The sequence below is a fragment of the Pseudorasbora parva genome, chromosome 24, assembly GCF_024679245.1.
Source record: "Pseudorasbora parva isolate DD20220531a chromosome 24, ASM2467924v1, whole genome shotgun sequence".
Classification (NCBI taxonomy): Eukaryota; Metazoa; Chordata; class Actinopteri; order Cypriniformes; family Gobionidae; genus Pseudorasbora; species Pseudorasbora parva.
This window is the reverse complement of record NC_090195.1, coordinates 19,408,879-19,434,582: the sequence shown is the minus strand read 5'-3', so window position 1 is coordinate 19,434,582 and position 25,704 is coordinate 19,408,879. Positions and strand designations below refer to the sequence as shown.

The following is a 25,704-nucleotide window of genomic DNA, read 5'->3' as shown; positions in this document are numbered from 1 at the left end:
CTCGTTTAAATTATTAAAACTAGATGCATATCTTAACTTCAAGGTTACTTTTATCATCTATATACACCATGTTATATGCTTATGTGTTTTGGACAGAGGGGAACACGGTCGCATTTGCAGCAGATATATGCTGCCCGTCATAAATCAAAGCACGAGACAGAACACTGGAAAAAGTGACAGAATGGACGATATTCATTGGTATTTGCAATACACACACCACGGTTCAGCTGGGCAACACAACAACTGGTAGTGTAAAAGCACACGCTGCTCCTGCTGCTGCTGGAGCATGCAGCGTGAAACGGGCATTACACTGAGGTGGAAGGGAAGATTTAAATTAGGGTTTGTACTAGGGTTGTACTCTGTCTCTTAATGGGGGTGTGTTTTGGGAATAATGTGCAATTAACCAATCAGTCTCATCTCCCATTCCCTTTAAAAGCCAGTTGCACTTGCACCATGACGGATTTCTATTTACATGGGGAATTTGCGAGTGGAAAGACTGAACACTTCTCCAGAGAGGAATCCTTTTATTTTTAATATTTAAAAATGTTTCTGTGCTTCTGCGCGTCCCTGTGTGTGTAATGAGCAGAGTGTATGCGCATTGTGCACCCGCCTATAGAAGCGTATTACTAATACGTCCTTTAAATAACACAAAAAATACAGCCTTTTCAGTTGCCTCAAAATAGCAACGCGCCTTTTGATAGGGCTGAAACTATCAAAAAACACTTGCCTGGCGTCAGGTACATGATTGGGTACATAGAATTTAGTTAATTTTTGTCATCTAGGAGCTCAACGCCCCTGATTCCTATCCACTTTCATTACATGAAAAAGAGCATCCAGGACATTCTTCAATGTTTCTCCCTTCGTATTCAACTGAAGAAAGGAAGTCACACAAGTTTAAAACAACATGAGGATGAATAAATTATGAAAGAATTTTCATTTTTGGCCCCAGACAGGAGATTTTCAGCTAAGGAGGTGCCCTACCTTGAAACTGCTATTTCCACTTTCGTCCTGGCGATAGCTGCTGCCCTTCGAGCCCCCTCCACGGCCCTGTCCACTTTTTCTTTAGTTTTATGGTTTTTAAGAGGAATAAGCTGCTTCCTTATCCCACGCACCAACACGTTATTTTTATACTTCCCCTCCTCTTTGGTTCCATCTGGCAATATTGTGCACCCGTATCCATGCCTCTTGTTGTTCATCCATTCCCCTTCGTACTTCAGCCCATTGGATCGCTCACTGACTCCAAACCCATTGCGCTTGTCATTCTTCCACTCGCCCATGTAGGACTCTGTGGTGGTGGCATCTACGTGGTCCTCCATGGGCGTGAACTCATCTGGCACCTCTCCGTCTCCATAGCTGATGGTGGAGTTGGCGTCGCTGGAGCTGATGCGGCTCATGGTGGCGTCACTACGCGCCGAGCTCCGTTTGCTAGAGATGGAGGTTTTGGAGTCAGATTTCCGTAGCTGGCGGAGGCTGCCGAAGAGGGACCCGCGGCGGAACAGGCCCTTCTTCTTCCCGGTGACGACTTCGGTGTCGCTGTGAAAATTCAGCACAAAACCACCACGGCTTCCAACTGGCGTGTCGGGTACCGTGTCCTGCAGAACGGCACCATTGCTTTGCACACTTCGTAGGGAGGCCAGGGAGGTGCGGAGCGGAGAGCGTATGATGGTGGCCATTCCATAAGGCACGCTCTGTCGCACACCGTAGCCATGCCTCATGCCCCCCATCCACTGGCCTTGGTAAGTGCCTTATGAAACATAAAACAGTGTTAAACTTGTGTAGATATTCAATTCAATTAACATTTATTTGTATAGCGCTTTTCACAATATTGTTTTAAAGCAGCTTCACAGACAATGCATGCGTCTACATTACAATTTAAAGTGATTTGTCAATGTTATAATATAACATATATTATATGTTCAAAAATGTACATACTGTATACTAAGCACTTAGCTAACAATGTATTATTAATCAATATAATAATTAAATTAAGGCACAGAAATAAGTGAAATTATTAATGATTAAATAAACTGGTAAAGTTGGATTGAAACATATTGAAAATTTTAGTCTGAAACATAATCTTAATGATAAAAAACAGCATGCTTTTTAGGCGCATTATCATATCAGGTAATCTTAGCTGCATGATAATTATGTTTTATGTTTACAGAGTTCATCAAAGCTTCCCTAATCTAAAATCACTGACACAATTCACACATAATATCAGCAAGCACATTTGGAAACTAATACGGAGATAAAATGCAAACCATTGGGTAAATGTTGGGTGTCACATTGCAATGCCATGGAATGCATAGAGTGGATTGTGGCACAAGTTTAATAAAACACAATCTTCTTTAAACTATGTAATGTGAAAAAGTACCACATGTTGTGCATTTATGTATATTCATCCTTATGCCACCAGAATTTGTTTAGTGTACTGAAAGCATTGGGCTTTATTTACACCCAGTGGCAATGACCTATGACCTGACAGTTGGCTAAAACAAAAATAGAGTTTGGAACCTTGAATGATTTTCTATTACATTACATTTCTTAAAATTGCATTCTTATGGAATTGAATGCAACCTAGTATTTAATGTGAAGACATGTGCAGTTTGATTTCCAAATGATTCTCATGAGCCGGCTCTTATTAGTGAACAAAAGCATACAGTGAGACCAGTGTGTGCACAATTCCTGAGCGAATGACTCATTATCCAGATCATTTTAGAGAATATATCAATTGATAGTCTTTGAATCGACTGATGATAGATTGATACAAGTTTTTTAGTTAACAATGTCTTGATAAATATTTATTTTATATTATTTATACACATTTATTGTATTTTATTTTTATCTTATTTTATGTATTACTTAATTAGCACTTTATTTAATAGTATTTGATTGTTATTGTTATTGTAAGTAGGCTATAGGCTATTTATTTTTCTTGTCAATATTTGTTTTGTGTATAATATTTGTCTGTAAACACAATCTTGCCATGAACTACTTTACATTTAAATAAAATAAAATAAATAAAAACAGTGCGACCAGTCTGTGCTTGAATTTTAAATGAATGACTCGTATGATCCGATTCTTTTAAGTGAATCCAAAACATTCAAGACTCCCGAATGAATCATTCTTACGAACCGGTTCTTTTTAGTGAATCAAAAAAAAAAAAAAAAAACGATTATGGACCAGTCGGAGCGGTTTCTGAATTAATCTGACTCACTTACTGAACCGCAAGTTATTACTTTCGTCTTGTCCGAATCGAAAAGAAGCAACAGCTGTTACAGTGTTATGTTGCACTTAAGGCTCGTGAGGAGGCTTAAATCGGCATCGTTATTGAATGCTTGTTCAGATTACAATTTGTAGTCAAAGACATTAGTTTTTCCGTATGAATGTATTAATGAATGAACGTTATACATTTGTGTTTGTTTGTTTAGGCCTGCTACTATCAATATACTGTGAGGACCAGCATTTGTCTTTTTGCAGAAAAAATGAAAATTTATCCCTGATTTGTTTTATATGCAATGATCATTTGGTTCAAGCAGTTGAGGGCAGTAAATCAAAGAATGTTTCAAACGTTTCTTTCTCAAAATGTGACAATAAAAGATACGGAAACGTAATCGTTCAATTGCTTACGATTCGCATCCCTAAACATACAGATGGCATTTGTAAACAGCAGTGGCACTTACCACCATCCCCATAGGTTTCGACTCCATATCCATCCTGTAGTCCATTACTCCAGGTCCCATCGTATCTAGCAGGTGTATTGGTGCTCTGCCGAACTCCATAGCGACCCTTGAACCCGTGACTCCACTCCCCACGATAAAGCCATTTCCCCTTGGTCTCAACACCAAGCCCGTGGCGTTTGCCTTGCGACCAGTAGCCCTGGTATGTATTCCCGCTGGGCCAGGTGTAGACCCCGACTATCTCAAAACCGTGGGACCAGGACCCAGCGTACTCGCCTTGACCCTTGGGTCCCGTGCAGATGCCGTGTCCGTGGGCTTTCCCGTCCTCCCATCCGCCACAGAAAGTGCCTCCATCGTCGAAGTCGAACCGTCCGCCCGTCATTCAGAATGGGATGAAAATAAAAGCAGTCGTAACGTTGCCGTGCGCTTCTTCTTGTCTCTCTCTTTCATTAAACCTTTTTTTTCAGCCGAGTTTAGCCGCAACGATGAAACTTGTGAGAATTAATCACAATGGAGATGTTGTTGGTTGGTATTTTTGCTTGGGTTTTGAGAGTATGAATGAGGAGGCAGGTTTAGTGCATCATTACCGAAGCCGCACACGCTGGAACCGCCGCTGCGTTTCACCGACTCCCTCCGCTCGCAGGCGCTGCGCAGAGCAGACACAGCGAGACCGCGCGCTGCTCGCCAGCGAAAGAAGCTGCCAAGCCTCCCGCGTCATCGCCGCGGCCACGCCCACTTTCACCCTCACTATTCTGCTGAGGGAGCACAGGTTCAGATGATTTAAGAAAGGCTGTTTGTTTTGACTCTTTTCCTTCAGCAAACAAACAACAACAAAAAAATGTCTTATATCTTTCAAGTTTAAATTATCTTAGCATACTACCGATAATTTTCCAAGTAGCCTAAACATGGTTTGGGGATGGATTTAGAAACTTATAAGAGGAAAGGTGTCTATAATAGAAATTTGTGTATTTGATGTGTTTTTTAAATTTTCAGAATGACAGAATGAAGAGCAATGCATTAGCCTATGCAATTATTTAATTTAATAGGAAACTTCCACATGAAAAATGTATACATAAAAAGAAGTGGGCTTTTGCTTTATTATGTGACTATAATAACATTTTGTTCTTGTTGCGTCACATTTAAAAATGGTATACAGATGGTGGAAATGTACCATCATGGACAGGTGAACTGGCAGGTTGATAAAATAAGTATATTTGTAGAACTAGACGTAGGCCTGTACTCTCATGAAGGTTTTATAAAATAGCGAAATTTTCACTGTGAAACTCAATAATTCCATTCTTACTAGAATGTTCTTTATTTTTGTAATTCTCTTTTCTCTTATGGCTTGAAGCAGTGGTTCTCAACTAGGAGTCCAAGAGCCACTAGGGGGCATCAGCATACTTCCAAAGATTTTTAAATTCTTTCAAATAAATTACAATAATCTTAATTAAAACACTAGGCTACAAACTAGGTACAACATAACATTATATTTCTTAAATTATTTTGTTCTCATTTTAATCTGTCTCTTCAACTGTTGTTTTCATTGACATGAACACAAAGATCACATTGCTGCAAGACAACAACATTAATTATAGTATATATGTAAGAAAAACTGTGTAAATGCAGTATGTGACTTTTTTAATACCTGTTTTGCTTAAACCTGAATTGAACCTCATTTATCTTTTGAAGAGATGTCTGTCTATATCTCCTTTCAATAATCATGTTGGCTGCCATTCATTTATGGAAGCCTAATGTAAAATCTCTGTGATTTGGATGGATAGCAATCTAATTTATTAATAATGAATTAATAATTATAATTTCAACCTATATTTAACATAGCTTAGGCTACAATTATGTAGCCTAGTACCGATTTGTGAAACATGGGGAGTCTCTTTTTATTGTATTCTAGATTATATTTATATTATTATACTGCAAATAATAAATAATAAAAACAATTCTTAACAGAAAAAAGGTCAAAATTCTCAACAGTTTATAATAGTTAGCAATCAACGGTGTAATGTAATTTGATAGAAAAGAACAGTCTACAGAGACATCTGCTGGTTCATTTAAAGAGTGCGCTTCTGATTTATACTTCAACAATGATGAAAGTCTATAGGCTATATTATAAACATTCACTGTTAAATAAAGCTGTTAACTAATTTTATTTAAGTGCAATAAAAAATGCAATTTATGAATATATATATATATATATATATATATATATATATATATATATATATATATATATATATATATATATATATATATATATATATATATATATATATATATATATATATATATATTATTTAAACAGAAAAAAAATGTTTTTTTAAAACCCAGCCTAATATTTTGTCTATGCATTCCATTATTATTAATGTGAATGAGTGTCCTTTAAGAAGTACCACACGGGAGGCTGCGCTGTTCAACACACTGGCTGTGCCTTAAAACCAACTGAGTTGCCTATCTAGACATCATTTGTGGGCATCATAGTCTCGCGCTAAAAAGTAACGCGGTTACGCGCCTGTGATTACAGCGCGTGATATACTCAAACATGCTGCACGCGCGTAGGATGCACACCACCATCGTAGTCAAGTAGGTTTTGAGACACAACCATTGATTGATAAAATGGCGGTGGAAAACATCGGTGAATCTCAGGATGAGAAGGAAATCCTTATTAAGAAGGATGCACAGGACAGCGGTGAGGTTGTCGAGAGCACAAAAAGCAAGGAGTCCAAACTGATATTGTACCACTGGACTCAGTCATTCAGCTCTCAGAAGGTAAGCGATCCCATGATTCAACATTACTGGCGTAGACAGCTCAAGAGCATCAGGGTGGATGCAGTCTGTTGTTTTATTTGTGATATTCACATACTTTTAAAGATCTGTTATTGTTTTGGTCATTTCTCTATTCATATGGCTGTCTCCATGAAACAATTGCTGATTGACAGCATGCATGTTAATTATTCATAAATTATACATTATTAATGGTAATGTAAGTGTGTAGGTTGTGTTGAATTACTGTAATAATAACATTTATTAATAACATATATATATACGCCTAAAATTAGCACAAAACATTATTTAAATGTAATCTATAGAGGCTCGGTAACATTATGTAACATTTCACCATAGCAATAACAGTAATGATGCATAATTACATGCAACTAACCCGGCCTCAACCAAATCCCATTCATATCCTAACCGTACATAACGTGTAACGCAAGTACATGTTGTTAATTAATATTACTGAGTACTTAAATATATAATTACACCGTAACAATGACCTTAAAATAAAATGTAACCAAGCTGTTATCTAAAACGTTTTAGTTTAGAATGAAGATTTAAAAGTAAGTGTGTGTAACATTACCACAGTGTTTGCACAATGATAAAATGTAATGTTCCCTTAATGTTTGAATAACCAAAATGTCTTAAAAACATTTTTAAAAACAGAACAAATAACAGATTTTTAAAACTTAAAAAATCTTTTTTTTAAAAGATTTTTTTTCTTTTGTTGGGCTGCTGTTGTTTTCTTAAAATGATAGTTGAAGTGCAAAATAACTGATGTTTCAGTCTTTCTATGGTATACAATTCTAAATAAATGATATGTTTCTATCATAGGTGAGACTTGCAATAGCTGAGAAAGGCCTTCAATGTAAGGAGTATGATGTGAGTCTGCCTCTGAGTGAACACAATGAGCCCTGGTTTATGCGTCTGAACCCCACTGGTGAGGTTCCTGTGCTGGTTCACAATGAAAATGTCATCTGTGACCCCACACAAATCATGGACTATTTGGAGCAGAACTTCTGTGATGGTAAACGTTTAAGATAAGGGCTTAATGTTGTGTGTAAAACAGTATTTACCTTCAAGAATGCATGAATTAAACTGTAAAATGCAAATGCAACAGTACTAATATATAATGCTGATTAACCATGATATTTTATTCACCCATGATGTGATCTTACATAATAATAACAATAGTTTTTATTTTTTATTTTGTTATTAAAAGTCTGCCTCATATACATACACATACCGAATCAGCCCTTTGCTCCCCATGTGCATCAATGAGCCTTGGCCACCCATAACCCTGTCTCCAATTCACCACTGTTCTTTCTTGGAGCACTTTTTTTAGATAAACCGCTGCAGACAGGGAACACCCCACAAGAACTGCAGTTCTGGAGATGCTCTGACCCAGTCGTCTAGCCATCACAATTTGGCCCTTGTCAAACTCACTCAAATCCTTACGCTTGCTTATTTATCTTGCTTCTAACACATCAACTTTGAGGACAAAATGTTCACCTGCTGCGTAATATATCACACCAACTAACAGGTGTCGTGATGTGTATAGTGTATATATCATATATATCATGATTCATTTAATTCAACATGGCTGACCAAGTACCTCTGGTATATTTGCCATTTTCTTCTACTGGTATGGATGGACAGATGAGTAACTCTTTCAAAATATGTAAAACATAAAAAATATAAAAATGTATAATTTACATATTGTAAATAAACCTATAATAATAATAATAATAATAATAATAATAATAATAATAATAATAATAATAATAATAATAATAATTAAAGCTACTCTGTGTAACTTTTTAAGTTTATTCTAAGCTAAAAACACTTAGTTCTTTCAAAAATATATGTGCTCATTAATGTATATTTACTTCTTTCAAGTAATAAAGTATTCTCGTAAGTTTATAATATGCCATTGAAAATACATACGGGTGAGGGGTTCGAATGCCGGTCGCCATGTTGCCCCTCCATCTTGAAAGTACATTAGCCAAAGAGGGACATACCCATAAATTCAAGCTTCACCTTTTGCGTTTTAACACTCGATGGCACCGTAGGAATTAAAACAAAATCGGAATTGAGAGGAACAGAAACTATTATTCACTGGATGGTCATATACCTTTTCACCGCTAGATGGGGGAAAATATCACACAGTGTAGCTTTAAAAATAATTTATATAAATTCTATCTTCTATACTGGTCAAAAGTTTGGAATAGTTGTTTTTTGAAACAAGCATTTCTTTGATCAAAAATACAGTACAAAACTGTAATATTATTGTAAATATTATTACAATTTAAAATAACTGTTTTCTATTTGAATATATTTTAACATGTAATTTATTCCTGTGATGTCAAAGGTGAATTTTCAACAGCCATTACTCGAGTCTTCAGTGTCACATGATCCTAAATTAATTCCTTACAGGAATAATAAAATATTAAAATAGGAAAGGTTCTTTTAAATTCTATTAATATTCCACATTATTACTTATATTACTTATTACATTTTTTACTGTATTTTTGACCAAAGAAATATGGTAAGCATAAAGACTTCTATCAAAAACATAAAACAATCTTAATGATCAAATGTCAATGTTTCTGTTGTTTTGAAGTAAGAAATAAACTTTTTTCTTAGTGATTTAAAGTTCACCCCAAAATGAAAATTCTGTTAATAATTACTTAACCTAATGTCGTTCAACACCCGTAAGACCTCTCTTTATCTACGGAACACAAATTAAGATATTTTTGTTGAATTCATTAATAATTTTTTGTTGTTTTGAAATCGGCCCATCACTATATAAGTCATTATTTCGTTTTTTTGACGCACAAAAACTATTCTCGTCATTTCATAAAATGATTGTAGAGTAGTGAGATTTTGTAACGACGACGTCTTTAGTGGCTTTTATGGGTCTTGAGAGAGGAAATGACATTGGTGTCAATGAAGGCCTGTCTGAGCCATCGGATTTTAACAAAAATATCTTCATGTGTGTTCCGAAGATGAACGGCGGTCTTACTGGTGTCGAACGACATTAGGTTAAGTAATTAATGACAGAATTTTCATTTTTGGGTGAACTAACCCTTTAATAAGTCATAAATCAGAGGTTTAAAATGTATTAACAAATAAACAGCTGATTTCCTGTGTGTTTATAACTGCTACTGTGTTTATGCTTGTTTTATGTTTGAGCTGCTTTTCTTCAGTGCATTTGATGTCTTCTTTTCATTTAGTTACATTTATGTTTGCATGCATCATGTTAAGTGCAGAATTTTGGATTACATGAGAGGAATTGGAGGGTGAGTCAAAATAAGATATCTACCATAGAGTGTAGCAGCCCATGTAGATTGCAGCAAAAAAATTGGCTCAATTATCTATGTTGTTTGTTTCTCTGAATCAGAGCACACGCCAAAGCTGATCCCAGAAGAAGGAAGCACATATTATCATCGAGTACAGCATTACAGAGAACTGCTGGACTCCCTGCAGATGGATGCGTACACCCATGGCTGCATCCTCCACCCAGAGATCACCGTCGACTCCCACATCCCAGCTTACGCCACCACTCACATACGCAGTAAGACGGCAACATAGTGTTATAACTTAATTTGAACTGTTTTTTTGTGGTATACTGTTAATTAACGGTGATTTCTGTTTTATAGCACAGATTGGAAACACAGAATCTGAGCTTAAGAAACTAGCAGCAGAGAATCCTGATCTTAAAGATGCTTATATTGCGAAACAGAGGCGTCTTAAGGTTAGTAAACATTCATACAGCGTTCAGTTTCAGTTATTCATTATGTTCTGGGCAGTGGTTATTCTGCTGAGTATTTGCAATTGATTTAGATTACAACCTTGCTTATGATTCCAAGAAAGTGATTGCTGATAAAATACTATTTGTGTGAATTTCTCTAGAGTAAATTGTTTGACCATGATAACATGAAATACCTGAAGAAACTCCTGGATGAACTTGAGAATGTTCTGGATCAAGTGGAGACGGAGTTGCAGAGGAGGATTGAGGAGACACCAGGTAGGATAAGGTTCTGTTAAACATAGTAAAAACATTGAAAAATGGGCGTGCCTACACTGAGTAAACGCCGGAACTTTGGAAGTAAACGCCGACTTCTATGATTGGATAAGCTTTGCATATTATAATGAGCTTCTGCTTCTCTGTGACTACACGTGAGGAATTGTTTTGAAAGTGTGTGGGAAAACGGTAAGCGCAATGAGTCGCCCACTGAGCTCGCAAAATGTCTTTATCAAACAAACACAATGACTTATGTCTCATCCACCTGCAATTAATTGGAATGTTATTTTTTATTACTTGGCCCGCCCGATCAGTGGATATAACCGCAAATCGGGCATCACTAACACGCACAGTCCCCCTACACTACCCCTGCCCCTAAACCTACCCATCACAGGAAACATTATGCATTTTTAATTCCTCAAAAAACATAATTTAGTATTTTTTAACGCTTTTTGAAATATGCGGACATTTGAAATGTCCTCATAAACCACATTTATAGTGTAATACCAGTGTAATACCCATGTAGTTATACAAATTTGTGTCCTAATAAACCACATAAACAGGCTCACAAACACACACACACGTTTGTTTTTGTGAATTGTGGGGATATTCCATAGGCGTAATGGTTTTTATGCCGTACAAACCGTATTTTCTATCCCCCTACATTACCCCTACCCCTACCCCTAAACCTACCCATCACAGGAAACTGCACAGTTTACTTTCTCCAAAAAAACCTGGTATAAACATGATTTATAAGCCTTTTGAAAAAAGGGGACATGGGGAATGTCCTCATAAGTCACCCTCTCCTTGTAATACCTATGTCATACCCATGTCATTATACACATTTGTGTCCTGATATGTCACAAAAACACACATACATGCATAAGCCTCACTGCAGCGTCAGACAAATCAGCATGTTCAAAACTTCTGTGATTGTATCTTTCCTTCAAATATCAAGTCAAGACAGTGAACAACGCACATCAAGAAAACAATATTTCACTTTTTAAGATAGCCTGTCGGCAAGACGGTGATATGTTTTGGTAGCCTGTCTAGAAAACACATAGCCCCGGGGACGTTGGGCTTTGCATGCCTTGGCCCGTATATAAGAGTCTAAACACGAATCGCAGCACATTGAACCACACCACAAATAAAGGATTCTCCAGCTTGTGGTAGCGTGCTAAGTTGTGTTCAGTTAGAAATGTACACATAATCAATAGATATCAAATGATCTATAACAATGCAATACTATCATATATATAAAAAATATTTTACTCACAAAAGTGTTGCTTCATTTATTCACGTAATCTCATCCTTTCTGCAAATCCAGTCTCTTGTTTACAAATGAATCCACAATGAAATGAAGGAACAAACATGCAATGTCTTCCCCATGTGAGCTGGATATTCATTAAAAATGAAGTTGGAATATTGGAATCGGAATGAAGCTTATGCAGCATATTCATTGCTTGGAAGTTCGATCTGGTTTAGCTCCACCTAGGCCTATGTTATTTATCTAAAACATGCCATGCACAAGTCAATGGGTGGGGCTACAGAATCCGGCTGTAGTTCTTCTTCTACAGTGTATTTCACCACACTCTGACGTCACAGCTTGGCACATTCTGAGATCAAGCGTTTGCTGGGCCTGGTGTCAATATAAGCTTTTCTTCGACTAACAATGACGTTTTCAGCTCCGACACGTATAGGATATTCTTATATCACGATAAACATTTATATATCAAAGGCTGAATGAGTATGGCATACGACACCAAAGAGAAATTAAAGAATTTTAATTTAAAAATTAAACATGCATTGATGAATTGTTCACAATAAGATGCATTTAGAAAATAAATGAATAATAAATTTCCATTTTATGCTGAATATAATTTTTGTTTTATTTAACTTATCTCTCTCTAGAAGAGGGCAGTCAGCAGGCGTGGCTCTGTGGCGAGTTCTTCAGCATTGCTGATGTTTCCCTCGCTGTCACCCTTCATCGTCTCAAGTTCCTAGGCCTGTCCCGTCGGTACTGGGGAAATGGGATCCGGGTCAACCTGGAGACGTACTATGAGCGTGTCCTGAACCGTCCGCCTTTCCGCAGAGTGCTTGGACATGTCAATAACATCCTCATATCCGCTGTGCTGCCCACCGCATTTAGGGTGGCAAAGAAAAAGGCTCCGGCCTTTGTTGGTGCCACTTTATTGATTGGGTTGATTGGGGGTGCCACTTATCTGGCTTTCCATTATTTAAAAAAAAGACTTCTTGTGTCTTGAGACATATATTGGCACTCACTCAACATTGCTCTGTCTTGACCTGTGTCTAAATAGTTTGTCAAAATTAGCTCATATATACTGTAACAGTTGGATGATTGTTGGACAAGAAGCACTTTTCTGCCATAATATGAAGCAAATCAGTTTGGAATACAGACACAATGCATTTTTTCAGTAATATATTCATTAAACTGACTTACATGGCTTCAGTTCTTGCTGTAAGGCCTTCATGGCTAGTATGGGTTTTATGCAAAAATGTCTGTGTAAATGTCTGCTCACAATTACAGAAAAAGCTAAACAACATTCCCTGAGTTCCTAGCATCAAGTTTATATCCGTTAAAATATGTATATTATTAGAATGAGAGATTGTGACTGTTCTGCCCCAGTAAGTTTCATTCATTATGCTTTTCACCCGATAAATCAAAGGATATACAATACTATATGCTACAGTAATTTCTCTGCACAGGAAAATAACAAATATAATAAAGCCTATTTCTCAGATATGCAAGTGTCTGGTTTAAGTAATTTTAGAATGTTGTGTTTGAAATCAGTAGGCCAACTGCATAGGGATGTGCTGGAGGAGACGTTACAGAGTGCTGGACTCTTTCTTGCATTGTCAATACAAGATCTGGACCAATAACTGATGCACCTCTTGCACAATGTTCCGGGAATATTGCGGATCCGACGTGCAGTGTGAAAGGGGCTTTGATGGAAATAATACCACAGCATTTATTTTCATCAAGAGGTGCATTCATTTTTGGTCAAGATCTTGTATTGACAATGCAAGAGTCAATTGAATTTTCAGTGAATTTAAGGTTTGGACTCAGAGATGCCAATTCATGTGTGAAAATGATTCTTCATGATCCCTCCCAAACATTCTTTCACAGTTTGAGCCTGATGAATCTTGGCATTGTCATTCTAGAATATGGCCATATTGTGTCTTCCTACATGGTTGTTTAAGAAATGAAAAGCTACACACTCCATCAATTAGGGTTGGAAGTACTGTTGTTAAACACATAACATGCTCGAAACATTAAAATCACTGCAATAATGATCCAATCATTGACCGACCTGGCATAACATTACGACCACCTTCCTTCCACTAGACCCCTGAAGGTGTGCTGTGGTATCTGGCACCAAGATGTTAGCAGCAGATCCTTTAAGTACTGTAATTTGTGAGGTGGGGCCTCCATGGATCAGACTTGTTTGTTCAGCACATCGCACAGATGCTCGATTAGATTGAGATCTGGGCAATTTGGAGACCTAAGTCCACCTCAAAATCGTTCCTAAACCATTTTTGATTTGTGGCAGGGCATATTATCCTGTTGAAAGAAGCCACAGCCACCAGGGAAATCCATTTCCATGAAAGAGTGTACATGGTCTGCAACAATGCTTAGGTAGGTGGTGCGTGTCAAAGTAACATCCACATGGATGGCAGGACCCAAGGTTTCCCAGCAGAACATTGCCCAAAGCATCACACTGCCTCTGCCGGCTTGCCTTCTTCCCATAGTGCATCCTGGTGCCATGTGTTCCCCAGGTAAACGACACATATGCATCCGGCCACCCCCACGTGATATAAAAGAAGATGTGATTACCTTTATATCAGAACCAGCATTAACTTTTTGAGCAATGTGAGCTACAGAAGCTCATCTGTTTTATTGCCCTTCCACGCGCATCAATGAGCCTTGGCCGTTCCTGACCCTGTCGGCGAGTTCACCACTGTTCCTTCCTTGGACCACTTTTGATAGACACTGACCACAGCAGACCAGGAACACCCCACACGAGCTACAGTTTTGGAGATATTTTTTTATTTATTTTTTACAAAAACAATCATTCTGACTAGAATTTTAGAATTGCTAAAATATTTTTTTTGTTAGAAATTAAGAGTAGGTTTAAAAAATATATACGTGTAGCACAAGTTAGCATATGTATGAGGAACAGTAAAGGCACTGCTGGAATAGCCCATTGATGCAATACATTTACTATGTTCATACAAGTGAATGAATGTGTTCTTAATACCTCGTACAAGTTAAAAGTTTGTGCTTTTTTATTATTATAATTTTCAATTTAGTTGTTTCAATTTCGGCTTTAAAATAGTAAACAATCAGTTGTTTTTAGGTTTAGGGTGTATTTTTAACCCCCTTTGAACATTTTAGCATAGGCCAGATAGACACAGATAAATACAGATAGCTACATAGATAAAAAACCCCAGATCTTTTGGAACATTTGATTGATAACCTCAGTTTTAAGTAAACCAACATATATATTTGTTATACATATCAATTTATTTTATTTTTTCCCTCACTTGTTTTACTAAATATCTTGCAGTGTCTACATCTTGTGTCTGGTGCCATTCATCTATGTTGTGTAGGACTAAAGTAACCATGAGGTGGCAGTATTGCCATTTTTCTATTAAGACTGCAAAAGTAAAGAGGACGTTTTTGCGACTCTCTTTACAGTCTATGCAGTAGTGAGATATTTCAGTTAAAGAAATATTGCATTCAGCAACCGATGAAGGCAGCTCACCCATTCCTGTTTCTCAATTTATTGGACTTGACGTCTTACTTTTTAGTTGCCAGTTGCAAGTTCTTATATTCTAAAATGTAAGATTCCCCATTGCTTTACTTCGGGTAGGCCTAGCCAAAACACAGTCGGGTGTGGTTCCGTCTTATAAATTAGTGCAAATGTCATCATATCATTGTGTTCTGGCTAAATGTAAGATATATCTGGATGACTCACACAGAGTTCACATTTACAGTATGGCCCATTAGGCTGCCATGAAAGAAATGAATCTGGAAAAGTCTCTTCTTCTATGAATACACAAAGTGTCATGGCGAGTACTTTATAAGCTCCAGACATCGCGCGTGCCCTTTTGCTGACGTGATGCACTTGTTTGAACCATTTCCCATTTTTACTGTGTATTTATTCTAAGGCTAGTTTCATCTCAACAAAAAGAAAACATTGAAATCCAACACCACTTCTTTAGTGTCACAACACACTCGACTTGTTTGACCATAATTTGTATGATGTATTGTGTTGCTCACACAACAGTTGCTTTTAAGTAACCATAATGTTGAAGAACTGTTTAATTTATAGGGGTAAGCCAGGTTATATTAAAATCCCCTGAAAACAAAGATCGCTTTCATGGAACTGACCATGTGTGCTATTTATATTCACTTCAGACTAATAAACCTGTAATCAAGGGCCAAACAGCTTCATAAATAAATCTGAATATAGTTAATATTATATCATGACCAATCAACGCATCTTAAATTTGGCAGGGAATGTTTGAAACATCTGTCCTGCTTATCTTAAGGAGGAGCCATGGCTTGCCCTGCCCTTGAAGAGAGGAAAACTCTGATCAGACAGACTGTAATAAGACGAAAGAGAACAGAGGAGGAGAAAGGGAGGATTTTGGCCTTGGTATTAGGTAAATATCGTCCCACACAGCTCAATGCGGAGTGGCAGAGATCCCGGTCTCTGAACGGGAGGGGTGGATGGAAACTTCCAAGGTGCTTTTTCTCGCCAGCCCATCTTTGCGGCCCGAGTGTCGTGCAGGAGAAAGACAAACGCTAGGAGTGGGCAGAGAATCCAGTTTCCATGGACACGCATGATATACACTCCTGAGTGCTTCGCAAGATCCCTAGAAAAATTGCTTCATGTGGCTCTGTCTGTTGTCTGTCATTGGCACATGAATATATGCTTGATGTTCTTACCATAGACTCACCGTTCAACGGCCTTCTCCACTACTATTCTCAGAATATGATGTCAGGTGTTTAAGTTACAGCTTTCATACCTAAACTGTGAATTTTGCCTTTTGGCCAAACCACTGCACTGACATTCTGCCCAATCGGTTTTGCAAATGTACCGAGACCAAAGGGTGATTAGTATCACACTGAGGTCATTTGACTGACCTTGCCACCACTTGGCATGTATACAGTCATCCCTTTTTTGTAATTCTGGCTGTCAGCGCCATGGGTGCATTATGGTAAACCATGTGATTTTTCCCCCAAACCAGTGCAAATCCAATTTCAGAATTATTTAATTTGGATTTTGTAGTGTTGTGTAGGCATTCAGCAATGTGATTGACTTGACCAATGAAATCTTTAGAATCGGCTGCTGGGCGGAGTTTGTGCGTAACTGGTTTGGGAAAGGAAATCAGTAAATTGACTGAGAAATCAGTTAATCAATTTTTGAGCAATTATAAATGTGAATAATAGGTACAAATAATTTAATAATCAAAAAAGAAATGAGTAAAACCATTATTAAAATGTGTGGATTTAAAACAATTTTAATATGTGATTATTTAATTATATTCTTAATTACATTGTTATTTACATTTTTTTTACATGATTATCTTATTATTTTAACTATCACAATTTCAATATGTGATTATTTAATTATATTTGTAATACGAGTAATTAAATAATGACTGTATTAGTTGAGCAATGATAGCAGATTAAGCACCGGCTCTTCGATTTCAGTGGGAAATCAATAAAAGGGCAATAGATAATAGAAAAATAAAAATAAAAATACAGTAAGTAATCCCTGTATCACTTTAAAATAATAAAAAGCTTTCATTATATTTTAAGGGAAGTGTATGTAAGATTGTGGCCAAAACTGGTACTGCAGGGGTATCTCTTCTCCCCCTCCCCCCTGACTCGAGGTTGCCAGATCCAGCAGGAATGTTTTTAGCTGCGGCTGTGGGAACTAGAGCAGAACTGGCAACCCGGATGCAGAAACTACTTGCTTCATGATTGGTCGATAGGTGGAGGGTGGAGCTTCAGGCCAAAACAACATGTCAACATAAACATCAGTTGAGGGCTGCAAAAACAACTTTTAAATGACAATATCCTGGCCGGACTACTGTTGTCAGTGATATAAGTATTTGAAATTACATGATTTCTTAATGTCTAGTGACATATTGTCACAAAGGTGTTTTGGTGTAGGTTCATGTTTCATGTTTTAAGGTTTCATGTTCACTGTCATGTTTTGTCATGCACTTCCTGGTCTTGTCATGTGGTCCTTTGTCATGTGATTCCATGCCCTCATGTGTTCCTGCCTCGTGTTCCTGTGTCTTGTTCTCATTGGTTTATTGGTTTATCATTGTTCACAGGTGTCCCTCGTTTTGTCACTTGCCCTTGTGTATTTAAGCCCTCATGTTTGCCATAGTCTTTGTCAGTTATTGATGCATGTGTAACCTGCTGTTGGTGAGTGTTTGTCAAGTCAAGTCAAGTCAAGTCAAGTCAAGTCAAGTCAAGTCAAGTCAAGTCAAGTCAAGTCAAGTCAAGTCAAGTCAAGTCAAGTCAAGTCAAGTCAAGTCAAGTCAAGTCAAGTCAAGTCAAGTCAAGTCAAGTCTAGTCTTTTGTTTGTTTTGCCAAGTCTTTGTTTTGATATTGATTTATGTTAAGTGTTCAAATAAAGACTGCATTTGGGTTCAAAACCTCGCCTCTCCAGTGGATCCTATGTTACAGAATAACTGACCTTCAAAATGAACCCAGCAGTTGGCCTGCCTGGCTTACGCCAGGGGAATCGTTCCCTGGAGGACTACATTAAGGACTTTTTATATTTTATTGATGGGTTGCCATGGGACGAGATTTATTTGAAGAGGTGTTTTGTTTTGGTTTGGACCCTGACCTCGCTGAACTCATGCCTTCAGTGGAGAATCCCTGTACCCTTTTCCAGTTTATGGATTTTATTTTATTCCTGAATGGTTCCTCATTTACTGTGGGGACTGTGGAGGAAGAGACCCCTAGTCCCACAGAAGTCCATGCTCCAGCCCACGTCCATGCTCCAGCCCACGTCCATGCTCCAGCCCACGTCCATGCTCCAGCCCACGTCCATGCTCCAGGCCACGTCCATGCTCCAGGCCACGTCCATGCTCCAGGCCACGTCCATGCTCCAGGCCACGTCCATGCTCCAGGCCACGTCCATGCTCCAGGCCACGTCCATGCTCCAGGCCACGTCCATGCTCCAGGCCACGTCCATGCTCCAGGCCACGTCCATGCTCCAGGCCACGTCCATGCTCCAGGCCACGTCCATGCTCCAGGCCATGAGCCCGCTCCGGCTCCAGCCCAGGTCCAGGCCCCAGCCCTTGAGCCCGCTCCGGCTCCAGCCCCAGTCCAGGCTCCAGCCCATGAGCCCGCTCCGGCTCCAGCCCCAGTCCAGGCTCCAGCCCATGAGCCCGCTCCGGCTCCAGCCCACGTCCTGGCTCCAGCCCTTGAGCCCGCTCCGGCTCCAGCCCACGTCCTGGCTCCAGCCCTTGAGCCCGCTCCGGCTCCAGCCCCATTCCAGGCTCCAGCCCTTGAGCCCGCTCCGGCTCCAGCCCACGTCCTGGCTCCAGCCCATGAGCCCGCTCCGGCTCCAGCCCCATTCCAGGCTCCAGCCCATGAGCCCGCTCCGGCTCCAGCCCACTTCCTGGCTCCAGCCCTTGTCCAGGCTCCAGCCCACAAGCCCGTAGCTTCCCCCAAGAAAATTTTGGGGGGGGGCAAGGGGCCCCTTGAACTGCCTCTACCGCCATGGCCCCTTGAACTGCCTGAACCGCCATGGCCCCTTGAACTGCCTGAACCGCCATGGCCCCTTGAACTGTCTCTACCGCCATGGCCGTCCACGCCCGAGGGTCCAAGCCTGTCCACGCCCGGGGGTCCAAGCCTGTCCACGCCCGGGGGTCCAAGCCTGTCCACGCCCGGGGGTCCAAGCCTGTCCACGCCCGGGGGTCCAAGCCTGTCCACGCCCGGGGGTCCAAGCCTGTCCACGCCCGGGGGTCCAAGCCTGTCCACGCCTCACGGTCCGGGTCCGCCCACGCCTCACGGTCCGGGTCCGCCCACGCCTCACGGTCCGGGTCCGCCCACGCCTCACGGTCCGGGTCCGCCCACGCCTCACGGTCCGGGTCCGCCCACGCCTCACGGTCCGGGTCCGCCCACGCCTCACGGTCCGGGTCCGCCCACGCCTCACGGTCCGGGTCCGCCCACGCCTCACGGTCCGGGTCCGCCCTCGCCTCACGGTCCGGGTCCGCCCTCGCCTCACGGTCCGGGTCCGCCCACGCTCCCAGGCCCGTCCCAGCTACGCCAGGGTCCTGGTCCGGTGCCTTGGCACGGGCCTGGCCCACCATCCCTCCCCCAAGTCCGCCCCCCAAGACTTTGTTGATTAGTTTATGTATGGGCGTCAGGGGCCGCCCATAGAGGGGGGGATCTGTCACAAAGGTGTTTTGGTGTAGGTTCATGTTTCATGTTTTAAGGTTTCATGTTCACTGTCATGTTTTGTCATGCACTTCCTGGTCTTGTCATGTGGTCCTTTGTCATGTGATTCCATGCCCTCATGTGTTCCTGCCTCGTGTTCCTGTGTCTTGTTCTCATTGGTTTATTGGTTTATCATTGTTCACAGGTGTCCCTCGTTTTGTCACTTGCCCTTGTGTATTTAAGCCCTCATGTTTGCCATAGTCTTTGTCAGTTATTGATGCATGTGTAACCTGCTGTTGGTGAGTGTTTGTCAAGTCAAGTCAAGTCTATGTCAAGTCAAGTTTAGTCAAGTCTAGTCTTTTGTTTGTTTTGCCAAGTCTTTGTTTTGATATTGATTTATGTTAAGTGTTCAAATAAAGACTGCATTTGGGTTCAAAACCTCGCCTCTCCAGTGGATCCTATGTTACACATATCAGGGCCATTTTATGATTAATTGAAATACATTTCTTACATCCTTTAAGTTGCTACTTTGATTATTGCATGTTTTATTAATTGATTATTTTTGATAATCAAATTGTTGATTGTTTTTATCTTCCACGTTCATAATTCACTGCTCAACCGATTTATCCATTTCACAGTTGATTTACTGATTTATCAAATTATTATGGTCCCCCAAAGTGAGTGACGTTGAAGCATTTCAGAACAAAATGTTTTTCAGCACATTTGGGGTCATCACACATTCTCCTCAGGCTCAAGCAGGAAGACAATTTCCCCCATCGAAAGACATTCTGAGAAAACAGCCCATCTTCCCGAAATGTCTTTCAGGGTCTGTTTTATGGTATTTACGGATTGGGCAGCTTGGTCCCTGGGTTGTTGACACGAGTGTTAGAATGGCCCCCCTGCAGGTTTGAACATCGTAACTTCATGATGAAACCTGCTGCGATCATCCATCTGTACATGTGCTCCTCAAATGTTTAAACAAGCACTGCATAAATACAAGCACACCAGAGAGCCAAGGCACTGCTGTGCACTGTAAAGCCTACTTACTGAGATTGTCTCAGCCAAGCTAAGCGTACCAGCTCATTTTGCACCCTTAGTTAATTTTCTGAATGTGCAGAAATGAACTTGTTGCCTTCAATGCAAAAAGGCACTGCTTCAATTTGGATTGTGTGATCCCGCCTCATTGTTTTAAAATACCAGCTCTTTTTTCTTCTTTTTCTTTTTTACTGTGATAATTACATCTTAAATAAAGCCAATATTTGGGACCACACATTATTGTTGGTAGATATTCAGGCTTTTGTCCTTTCTTGCTGACATGAGGAAAAATTCTTAACATAACTAGAGCTGGGAATTGGTTCGCTTTGATCCAAACTGTCACAAGCAATGAAATACTACATATTTTAAATGTCTAGAAATGTCAAAATATTTAACCATTACCATATTAAACCTCTTTTCCTATTTAAATAAGAGTGTATAACCACATATAGGCCTACTTGAAATATCTTACATATTGAACTTAGTTTTAGACATGATTGTTTTTGAGCCAGTCATGAGCAATATGTGACTAAAGACATAAAGCAGAAAGAAAAATAATACATTTGTGAAGTTTGTATTATTTTACTGTATACTATAGGGGGGTTACTACACTCATGTCACGGTTTGATACAAATACGAAATTACCATATTTTAAGCCAAAATAAAGAAGTTTTGATTATTAAAATATTATTATTGTACTATTAGGACCCACAAATATCCCCTCCATTGCATTATAATATTATATTCAACATTATATATACTGTAATATTATGTGTAAAACTAATACTATAATATTGTATTATTAGTTAAAGGTGGACTATGTAACATTTTTGCAATTAAATATTTAAAAACCACTAGGCCAGTGTTGTATTGTTCAATTGAGTACTTACAATATCCCAAATGTTTCCAACTATTTGTAAATCGTGAAAATTTTTATTTTAACCAATGAACTGAGGGAGTCGCCTGTCAATTGTGTCATATCTGTGTTACTCTTGGTTACTCTTAGCAGTGCATAATAAGTGTAATAGCAGCCGCTGAGTGAACGCACAGAGTAACACCATAACATCATTTTAAACACACTTAAATGTATCTAATAAACTGTAACAAATCCACTGAGGCGGCAAGGTTGAGAACCCAAGTGCAGTTTATTTCAAACTTAATATGAATCAAAATCAAAACATAAAACAATGACTTGACTAGACTTGACTTGACTTGGCTTGGCTTGGCCGAACAAACAGACTTGACATAAACTTACTCACCGACAGCGGGTTACAAATACAATATCAGACAAAAGACTATGGCTAACATGAGGGCTTAAATACACAAGGGCTAATTACAAGACAAGGGACACCTTTTAACAATGATCAACCCATAAACCAGTGACAACATGACACAGGAACACATGAGGGCATGGAATCACATGACTATTAGACCACACGATGAAACCAGGAAATGCATGACAAAACATAACAGTGAATATGAAAACTTAAAAACATGAAACATGAACCCAACACCAAAACACCCTGTGACATAAACAGAGCTGCATTACCTCATACTCATGACCAGAAAAGTGGAAGTGGCGCCGGCGACTGTGGCATAATAAAAGTCCCGCTGCTCGCGAGCCATGTGTTGCTCAACAATCGCTCCAGCGTCCTTGCTCGGCTCCCTCAACACTCGGTCCTGCTCTGCTTCACACTACAATAACGTTAATAACCACATTCATGAACATTATTTCTGCCCTCAAACTTCGCAGATTCTGCGCTCAAACTTGGCGTCATCAAACTACGCCTTTGTTTTGAATAGGCGCCCTCTAGTGGATGGAAAAGTTACATAGTACACCTTTAATAAAAAGTATTTTAATAATTATTTAAAATTATAATAATTTAAAAAATATTTAAAAATGTACATACAGTTTTTGTCACTTACATCAACCACAAAAACTCATTAGAATACATCAAATTCATATAGTCCTATAAAATCTATTATATTTTAAAAGGTTTACATTACAAATTACAAAATTCAGAGGGTACTTCAAGTTAAAAAAAAACTGATGCCACAGAGGTTCTGATGACAAAAAAAAAAACTTCAAGAACCACTGGATTAGAGGATTTGTCTGAAAGTTATTGTCTTATTTAAGAGATTCCAGCATGTGACCGATTTGATAGACATTCTTTCTCAAATGCTCTCAAATCTCTGTTTTGTGAGGCTGCTTCGAGGCCAAGCCAGTGCTTCTGGTCTCATGCTCCGGTTGGGTCTCTGTGTCTCCTCTCACCAGCCTGTGAATACTCATGTGTTTGCTACACAAATATGCCAAGAACATCAGTGTCCAACATCTTTGATCTATAGCGGCTCAGGCCATCTCAGGCCCTGAGTAGATACTTAAACATGCAAATGTGAACTCAACATCAAAATGAATGCAAAGGCTAAAGGATTTTTTTTTTTAATCACTTGGAACAAGGAGTTGACTTTAAAGTTACAATTATATTTAAAGTATTGCATTATAATGCAGTACTCATTTTTTATAAGTAAAAAAAGCGTTATTTTCATTTACATCCTGTGCATGACCTTACAGGATGACCTTTTGATCGCATCCCAAATACGCCCTAGGCCCTTGTAGTCATCCATCGAGTCCACTCTTTGGTAATATAATGTTCTGTAGAGTCTTCAAGGGCAAGCTTGGCAAAACCGCAGCTAGTGACTGCAAAGCACCTTTCAGAATCATAAAATGGGACACCCTCATAAACTTTGACTCTGGAAGAATGAGTTCACGTAATGTGCACCATTTGTGACAGGACCTTTGAAAACCAGGTTACATGATCATTAACTGTAAAAGCTGTTTTAGTATTTATTAATATTTTGAATGAGCTTTTATTTTTATATTTTCAGTTTACATTTTAAATTTGGTTTAAGTTTTAGTAATTTTGTTATATTTTAGTAAATGTTTTTAATACATTTTAAATTCAGTTGTTAAACATATGCCATTTACCTTAAACATATTCTATTGCAGTTAGTTGCCTCTGCAACATTTGTTTCAAGTTTTTTAAGTTTACGTTTTTCATCTAATATTAAGATTTTATTTCATTTCAGCTTTATTCCAATTAAAGGTTTGGACATTGCTGTATTGTTTTTGAAAGAAGTTTCTTCTGCTCATCAAGCCTGCATTTATTTGACAAAAATACAGAAAAAGATGTAATATTTTGATATATTATTACAATTTAAAATATTTTGTTTTCAATTTATTATACTTTAAATTATCATTTATTTCTGTGATAAAAGCTGAATTTTCAGGATCATTCCTCCAGTCTTCAGTGATCATGATCCTTCAGAAATCATTCTCATATGAGGATTCATTATGAGTGTTGGAAACAGTTCTGCTGACTAATATATTCGATGAATAAAAGGTTCAAAAGAATTATTCAAAATAAAAACATATTTTCAAATAATATAAATCTCCTTCACTGTCACTTTTTTATCAATTTAACACATCCTTGCTGAATAAAATTATTGATTTATTTAAAAAAAAGAAGAAAGAAAATGACTGACACCAAATTACTGACCAGTGTATATTGTTGATACAAAAGAGTTCTATTTTTAAAACATTTGCTTCTTTTTTTTTTATTCTTTAAAGTATTATAAAAAAAGTATAACAATTGTATCTTTGAACCTTATTCACCCCTAAATGGTACATATTAGTCCCTTAAAAGGTACATATCAGTACTTTAAAAGTGTGAATTAGTACCTTAAAGGTACATAGTAAAACCTTAAAGGTACATATTAGTACCTTTTCGGTTTTGTACCTTAGGGCAGTGACAGAAATGTACCCTTTTTCTGACAGTAATTTCTATACTAGTGGCACTGCAAAAATAACTGCATTCAACCCATGAGTTTTCCTAAACTCATGCTATTGGATGAGCCATGTTGATTTTTTTTTTTTTACCCAAGTCATCCATAAAGGGAAAAATATCTGAGGTAAAGGCTATGAACTGTGAAAGCTATTTTGGCTGAGACAATCTGCTAATACTGTCTGTGAGTGCAATATTATTTATTTTTAATAATGCTCAATATATTTCACCAATGGTACTGAATGTGAAGATATTCTAGAGGACACACGGTTGTGCCAAATGGACTGCATATGAGATAATATAACAATACGATGCATCCTGGTACAAATGTCTGGGGGTCAAGTGTCATTTCAAATATGTAAGCAGAGTTTGTAAGAAGCGTTTTCACATTCTCTGTTCTAATATACAGATAAGCATGAACAGTCTTGTGTCCAGCCTCAAAAGATGGACAACATACATTGCTGTCACAACGCAGTATATCAAAGCAGTGAAAACATGCATTCCACATGGGATTCAAAGAGTTGAGCTGCAGTGCTAGGTACAATTCAACCAGACCCTATAGTGTTTGCATTCTGAAACAGGCAGGTGTTAAAACAAGCCACTCAGGTGTTTGTGGTGTGGTAAACATAGTAACGTTCTGGTGTTTTTAAACATCAGCATTTTGGATTTTGGAGAACACTATAAATGAGCATAGAATGGACGTCAAATCGTATGTAAAATAAAACAAAAATAATTTACAGTTGGGGCAAGGCATTCTGGAGGGTTTTAAAGCGGAAATATGCAGTGCATATAAGAGATTTGTCAAAGTATTTATTATTATTATTATTATTTGTACAATATTTGTGTTATTTTAGTGGTCAGCCTATTCCAGGCGAATGAATGTCTGGTTGTGCA

At 38.6% G+C, this 25,704-nt stretch overlaps 2 protein-coding genes across 2 annotated transcripts in view; one reads left to right on the top strand and one right to left on the bottom strand.

Moving 5' to 3' along the window:
* The window catches only part of jph1a (junctophilin 1a), a 66,393-nt gene extending 62,037 nt beyond the window's left edge, over nucleotides 1-4,356 (bottom strand). Inside the window, exons 1-2 of the mRNA XM_067435019.1 lie at nucleotides 3,684-4,356; nucleotides 982-1,744 (exon numbers count right to left, since the gene is read on the bottom strand). Coding sequence (XP_067291120.1) covers nucleotides 982-1,744; nucleotides 3,684-4,062 — 1,142 coding nt within the window. The 5' untranslated portion in view covers nucleotides 4,063-4,356. The remainder of the gene's footprint in view (nucleotides 1-981; nucleotides 1,745-3,683) is intronic.
* A 1,750-nt stretch (nucleotides 4,357-6,106) lies between these two features.
* gdap1 (ganglioside induced differentiation associated protein 1) lies at nucleotides 6,107-13,256 on the top strand. Its single transcript, XM_067435368.1, has 6 exons — nucleotides 6,107-6,461; nucleotides 7,302-7,494; nucleotides 9,871-10,044; nucleotides 10,130-10,224; nucleotides 10,383-10,497; nucleotides 12,406-13,256. The coding sequence occupies exons 1-6, from the start codon at nucleotides 6,309-6,311 to the stop codon at nucleotides 12,756-12,758; spliced, it is 1,083 nt and encodes a 360-aa protein (XP_067291469.1). The 5' UTR covers nucleotides 6,107-6,308; the 3' UTR covers nucleotides 12,759-13,256.
* The last annotated feature ends 12,448 nt before the right edge of the window (nucleotides 13,257-25,704 follow it).